The 7777-nt window shown below is 43.8% G+C and overlaps 1 protein-coding gene across 1 annotated transcript in view; it reads left to right on the top strand.

Moving 5' to 3' along the window:
* The window catches only part of xirp2a (xin actin binding repeat containing 2a), a 41790-nt gene continuing 34013 nt past the window's right edge, over positions 1 to 7777 (top strand). Inside the window, exon 1 of the mRNA XM_079884302.1 lies at positions 1 to 687. Coding sequence (XP_079740428.1) covers positions 502 to 687 — 186 coding nt within the window. The 5' untranslated portion in view covers positions 1 to 501. The remainder of the gene's footprint in view (positions 688 to 7777) is intronic.

Below are 7777 nucleotides of genomic sequence, written 5' to 3' on the forward strand. Positions count from 1 at the left end.
TTTTTGCAGGATACAGTCTCTGTGTGGGTTCTTTTTTTTAGGAAATGTGTGAGCAGAAAGGAAAGGGTGTTGGTGTTAAAGCCGTGAGGAGGGCTGTGGTCAAGTTTCCATGATTTGTTCAGGGGTGATGTTTGTTTCCTGTTGGCAGGAGTGTGTGTGATTATGTTTTACTCAACTGCAATGCTTTTAAACCCTTAAATTTGGCATTCTGTGTGTGCGTGTGATTGTGTTTACTGGAAGGAAAATTCATAGCATGAGTTCACAGAGACTTTTTTTTTTCTTTTCTTTTCTTTCTTTTTCTCCTCCTTCAAGGCTGTCCTCAGTTTGTCCGTCTGGTTCGGCCTCCTAGACACCACAACTGTGCCACGCAGTCCTTCCTCCACATCCCTCTCTCGCTCTCTTTTCCTCTCTCTCGCCTTGTCTCTCTTCCTCCGTCCACTCTCTCGGTAGTGGTCCTCTCTGCTCTCGTGGGGGAGGCTGGAATATCTGGTTTCCCGAACAATGGAAACTCAATCAGGAAATGGACCCGAGGTGTTGAAAGAAAGAGAGTACGCTTCTTCATCTCCTTTCACCCTGCGGCCTGCTGACGCTAAAGAGGACCTGGAGGAGAACAGGCACATTGAGAAGTTTGACATCCCACTCAGCAGTCTGAAGCAAATGTTTGAGAAACCGCCGGTGCAACATGTGGTGAGTCTTAGAGCGAAAGCGAAAGAATGAGAGAATGAGAATGGAAAGACAAATTATGAGCTCTTGAGTCTGTCTGTTGATGAAGAGAAAGAGTGTGAGCATTAGGATGTCGTTTTTATGATATCTCATTGGTGGCTGCAACTTATAGATAGATTGTAGGCATTCTAAAAACAATCTGAAGATACATATACTGACATTTGTTTAGGGTCTGTTTGTTTCCCCTCATAATTCTTAATATTTAAATGATCTGTTTTCGTACATTATTTGTTGTTGTTTTGTTGACTTCCAACAGTCTCATCTGTCTGTTAGCTCCTATTTGAAAATGAAGTGCCTACATGTATAAAGATAATGTATTTAAAGATAGCCAGTTAATTTTGGGATATTTCACAACAAACACACACTCTTTGAAGCACATTTACAGGTTAGAGAGCTAGACTACTGAAAATGAAAGAATTGTTTTACTCACCAGGGCTGCATTTATTGGAAATTTTTTTTTTGTGAAATATGATTATACATTAAAATAACAGTTTTCCGTTTTAGTATGTTTTAAAATGTCATTTAGGCCTATTCCTGTAATGCCGAGCTGAATTTTCAGCATCATTACTCCAGTCTTCAGTGTCACATGATCCTTCAGAAATCATTCTAATATTCTGATTTGGTGCTCAAGAAACATTTATTATTACTATCAATGTTGAAAACTGTTGTGCTGCTTAATGGTAGGGTATAGGCAATTTCTGGAGAGGCTTGCAATAGCAAGCTAGCTTTGAAAGCATAAGATCCCAACCTCCCATCAGAGCGTCTCCAAAGCCACGCCTCCTTCAAAACACATGAACGCGCACAGCCAGAGCAGAGTCTGCAAAGCGTCACGAGAGACGGTGTTAAATTACCTCATGTCTCAAACCACATAACATTACAATAATAATGAACATAAACAACTTACAGAATTGCTGCAGATTCATTTAGGCGTTGATAGTGTTGACATAGAAACGCATGAACAGTCAGGGTAGAATGTCGCGGGTTGCCATCTCATAATTACGTTGTTTTTATAAAAAGTTACATAAAGTTTCATCTTTTAATTAATTACACAATTTAACACCATACAATATATGGCTGTTATACCAATTGAATGAAATCAGTATCTACAAAATCCATACCATTTATCAAAATCCATCAAAACCTAAATAATGTTAAGAGATCGATGTTCTAAATACAACATTTTCAGTCGTAATAAGTGAATCAGAGGGTGCTTCTTAATATTCAAAGGCCCTGTCCCAAATGGCACACTTCATATGCACTTTCGGTCTTGTGGACTTACAATGGCTGGCGCGTGTCCGTTAAGTCCATGAGACCGTAGGGTGTCTCATTGGTCATTTTTGGTTTCAGAAGGGTGCTCGCGAGCGCCCCCCTTTGTGGCCAATATGTGCCCTCGATGCACACTTTTCATGCGAGCTCTGCAGCAGACTTCTTCCCGACAGTCAAAGCGGTATTACGTCACGAAAGTGCGGACTCGTAGGAAGACCGCGAGTGCTTAGGGTGCCATCTGGGACAAGGCCAAATGGATGCTTCCTCGTTTCCTCGCTCCTCCGTCCTTCAGTCTGTGAAATCGAAATCAGCCATCTTGGAGGGCATCTCAATTCTATAATTGCACCGCGAGGAGCGTCATGAGCAAGGATACACAGGTGTATCCTTCCCTGACATCATAAGTTGGTGGAGCTAAGATGCGAGGAAAGGAACGAGGATGAACAAAAAAGAAATGAAAAGCACCCAAAGAATCATTGATTCAACCGATTCGTTCAAATAGCTGACTCATTCATGGAAGAAGCAAGTATCCACTGACTTTATGAATGGGTCATTGAATCATTGACTGACCTGTTTCGTTATAAAACGGTGAATCATTCAATAACGAACCGCTGTGTGTTACTGGGAGACACAGCTTTGTTTGGAACTATTTTCGTTGGCCAAATAGAGCAAAAACATTCAAATTTGACAGTGTTGTGTCTAAAAATTGTCAGTTCATATAACAATCAACTTATTGTTTATTGAACTGTTGTATAAAATGAATATCACATTTTGTAATCGTGCTGATATTCGAGAAAATAACACTCTTGCTTGTGTGACTTGCTTAACTATATTATGTTATAAACACAAAATACAAGAACTCATACAATGGCAATTCATATCTTGAATTTTTGGGGGCATTTTTATTAATTTTGGTGACATTTTGACCTTGCACGACGCTATATTATGTCAATGCCAGACTAGCTTGCTTATTGTTAAGCTTAATGGAGGGCTATTGATGAATATATATATCAAGTGTCAAGTGCTTGAACACAACTTAGGGTCTATCTGTGCTCGCTGCTGCTTTCTAGTTCTGTAATGTCATCTTTGAAAGTGAAATGCTGTGTTAATAGTTAGAGACAATGAATCGAAAGGAAAAGTAAAATGAACTGGATCCCATTCTTTCCCTGGACAAGTTTTGGTTTCACTTACTATAAACCTGGGATTTTCTGTTTTTCAAAGCATATTTACGGCTTAGTCAGCTATGTTATCAAAGCAACATTAATCTAATTTCTAGAACCTGATCACTGGCAGGATAACATGCTCAAAAGACCAGCTTATGCTGGCATGATTTCCCATGCTGGCATGATTTCCCATGCTGGTTCATGGTAGTCTGGTCTAGTTTGGAATATAGCCAAGCTGTTTACCAGCACAATTTAGCTGGTGAAACTGGTCAACCAGCATAATCTTTATAGTGATACTGGGTAAACACCAGCACACCCGTATCCCATGTTGGTGACCAGCATAAAATCTTCCTTTGTGTTGGTGTTTTCAGGAGGATTAGTCCAGGCAAAATAGCGTTTTACGACAGACTAATTGTAAAAGAATTTTTTGCAGCTTAGATCATTTCTATGAGGTGTCCAGAACAACATACTAAAAGTCCTAAGAAATCCTAGTTGAGGAAATATGTTAAATTCTCATCAATCCGAGATGTGTGCCAATAAGGCCAGGCAACAATACATCCCAATGGGGCTATTTTTTTCCTTTACTCCTATCGAAATGAAACTTTACACAATGAAAGTACCCATGAAAAGTAAATTTTTTTGTATTACAAGTTTTTTTGAAAATGAATTTTAATATGCAAATGAGCTATACACTAATCGAATATGCCCAAAATACACCCAAATAGGCTTCATTTTTTCCTTTACTCCTACCACAATAAAACTTTACATAGTAAAAGTATACATGAAAAGTAACTTTTTTTGTATTACAAGTTTATTTTTTTTTAAATGAATTTGAATATGCACATGAGCACCACACTTATTGAATATGTCCTAATTTGCATAGGCAGAAACACCATTCATATGTATGACAAATACATTGGCCCAATCTTCATCCAATCATCCTACTGGGTGATGGCAATGCAGCTTTTAGACTGGCCTCTAACCTGAAAACTGCCTGGCTTGGTAGTACCTGCCAGGGGTATAACCCCCACCGGTATAGTCTTCAGGGTCACGGAGGCACACAAGCCTCCCCACCATGACAAGGTAGCAACAACAGGGGAGGTTTCTTTTTGATGTTTTTTATTTTATTTATTTATTTTTTTTAAGGGGGGGTGAAATGCTCATTTTCACTCAATCTCCTGTTAATCTTGAGTACCTATAGAGTAATATTGCATCCTTCATATCTCCAAAAAGTATTTTGTTTTATTAAATTTTTAACATAAAGATAGGCTGTACTGAGTCTTTCCGGAAAAAAACGAGCGGCTGGGGGCGGGCCGTGTGGGCGAAGCTTAGCTGTGCTAACGCGCCAAGCTAGTGACAACACACAGAGACATTTGTTCAACAAACAGTTTTACTCACCGTCCGGTTCCAACGCACGACCGCGAACCTTTATCATTGTGACTGCTCGATCCTTAAGCATTAACGTTAGACGATCTGCAAATCCGTAGATCTGGGCTTTGTTTATAAAACAATCATCGTCGAAATGCAGGGAACAAAAGTCTTACACAACTCCGTTTATGCTCAGGAAAACAAACTGCCACTGGTGCCTTAACGCTGGGTTCTTTGGGAATCTGTGCAGGGTTGTCTTGCCCTGGCAACCAAAAACACACTTCTTTGGTGACATTGACTTCCCAAAAGCCGGGCAGGGCGCTTTGATGGCGAACTGCTTTCACTCTCTTGCTCTGGTCTAAGAGTGCGCGCGCGGCCGCGATCTTACCGGAGAAGTGCCCTTAGGACCCATATAAGGAAATTCCGCCCTATCTTACGTAAGACAGAGCCATACTCGAAAAAAACTTTCCGAAACTTGTGACAAACCGGAAGGAGTATTTTTGGAACAAAAATACTCCTTCAAACGTACAACTTAGTTTTTGAAACTTTGTCCATGTTTAGCATGGGAATCCAACTCTTTACCAGTGTAAAAAACTCAGTATGCATGAAATAGCATTTCACCCCCCCTTTAACTAATCTAGATATTGCTGTTGCTAGCTTCTCATAACACCGCAAAACTACTTTACAAACGGCTGAAGTCTGATGTGTGGCCCGCCTGGTCTGAAATACTTGCTAACTACAAAAAGAGAAGCAGTTTTGGTACCATACCATACCATCTTCTTCCACTTATCCGGGGCCGGGTCGCGGGGGCAGCAGTCTAAGCAGAGATGCCCAGACTTCCCTCTCCCTAGACACTTCCTCCAGCTCTTCCGGGGGGACACCGAGGCGTTCCCAGGCCAGCCAGGAGACATAGTCTCTCCAGCGTTTCCTAGGTCTTCCCCGGGGCCTCCTCCCAGTGGGACGCGCCCGGAACACCTTCCCGGGAAGGTGTCCAGGAGGCATCCGGAACAGATGCCCGAGCCACCTCAGCTGACCCCTCTCGATGTGGAGGAGCAGCGGCTCTACTCTGAGCTCCTCCCGAGTAACCGAGCTTCTCACCCTATCTCTAAGGGATCGCCCAGCCACCCTGCGGAGAAAGCTCATTTCGGCGCTTGTATCCGGGATCTTGTCCTTTCGGTCATGACCCAAAGCTCATGACCATAGGTGAGAGTAGGAACGTAGATTGACCGGTAAATCGAGATCTCCGCCTTCACCACGACAGACCGGTACATCGACCGCATTACTGCAGAAGCTGCACCGATCCGTCTGTCAATCTCCCGTTCCAGCGACAAAGGGCAGCCCTGCCAGAGTCCAACATGCACCGGGAAGAAGTCTGACTTACTGCCGGCAATGCGAACCAAGCTCCTGCTCCGGTCATACAGGGACCGGACAGCCCTTACTCCCGGAGCACCCTCCACAGGCCGCCGCGAGGGACACAGTCACATGCCTTCTCCAAATCCACAAAGCACATGTGGACTGGTTGGGAAAACTCCCATGAACCCTCCAGCACCCTGTAGAGGGTATAGAGCTGGTCCAGTGTTCCACGGCCTGGACGAAAACCGCACTGTTCCTCCTGAATCCGAGGTTCTACTATCGGCCATATTCTCCTCTCCAGTACCCTGGTGTAGACTTTCCCAGGGAGGCTGAGAAGTGTGATTCCCCTGTAGTTGGAACACACCCTCCGATACCCCTTCTTAAAAAGAGGGACCACCACCCCGGTCTGCCATCCCAGAGGCACTGTCCCCGACCGCCACGCGATGCTGCAGAGGCGTGTCAGCCAAGACAGCCCCACAACATCCAGAGACTTGAGGTACTCAGGGCGGATCTCATCCACCCCCGGTGCCTTGCCACCGAGGAGTTTCTTGACTACCTCGGTGACTTCAGCTTGGGTGATGGACGAGTCCACCTCTGAGCCCTCAGCCTCTGCTTCCTCAATGGAAGACGTGACGGCGGGATTGAGGAGATCCTCGAAGTATTCCTTCCACCGTCCAACGACATCCCCAGTTGAGGTCAACAGCTGCCCACCTCTACTGTAGACAGCGTTGGTAGGACACTGCTTCCCTCTCCTGAGGTGCCGGTTTGTCAGAATCTCTTCGAGGCCAGCCGATAGTCCTTCTCCATGGCCTCACCGAACTCCTCCCAGGCCCGAGTTTTTGCCTCCACAACCACCCGGGCTGCAGTTCGCTTGGCCTGCCAGTATCCATCAGCTGCCTCAGGAGTCCCACAAGTCAACCAGGCCCAATAGGACTCCTTCTTCAGCTTGACGGCATCCTTTACTTCCGGTGTCCACCACTGGGTTCGGGGATTGCCGCCTCGACAGGCACCGGAGACCTTACGGCCACAGCTCTGAGCGGCCTCTTCGACAATGGAGGTGGAGAACATGGTCCACTCGGACTCAATATCTCCAGCCTCCCTCGGGATCCGGTCGAAGCTCCGGAGTTGAAGATCTCTCTGACAGGAGACTCGGCCAAACGTTCCCAGCAGACATAGACATTTGCAGACTCGGCAGACCCAAGCATACTGTACAGTTTTTGTGTCTGGCAAAATTATTTTAAAGAGCTGGAATGTCTGGAAAGTGTGTCTATCTGGTTTTTCATCTGTCTTCTGTGTGAGAGTGAATTGTTTAGTTGGTAAGAATGACTTCTGCCTGTAATCTCGTAATCTTACCAACAATACCAATCATTTGTAAATCTACCAGCCCAAAATGTAATCTCACCACGTTACTAATGACTAAGATGGCTATTCTGACTTTCTTCTGATGTTATCTGTGGAGGAATGTCATTAGGTAAGGATTGTTCGCAAAAATAAAAAGAAAAGAAAAATAATTTAGAAAGCAACTGGAGGCAAGATTGTGCAATCAATTCTTAAGGTCAATATAAGTATTTTTGTGGCAAGTGACCCAGGTAAGTGTGGCAAGTGACTTCAAATTTATCGTGTTTATGCATAGGTTAACTTACTGAATGGACATGAATGTGTTAGTTATTTGGCCCCTGTTTTTTCTACTTGTGACTTTATGGTTTCTCAGCCATAAATCAATTAGGCCTAGTGTTGAGCTCATTTGCATATTTAAAATAGATTTTTCAAAGAAACTTGTAAAACAAAAATGTTACTTTTCATGTATACTTTCACTCTGTGAGGTTTGATTGTGATAGGAGTAAAGGAAAAAATAAGTCCATTAGGGTGTATTTTGGGCTTGTCGATTAGTATATTGCTCATTTGCA

This window comes from Squalius cephalus, assembly GCF_949319135.1.
Source record: "Squalius cephalus genome assembly, chromosome: 10".
NCBI lineage: Eukaryota > Metazoa > Chordata > Actinopteri > Cypriniformes > Leuciscidae > Squalius > Squalius cephalus.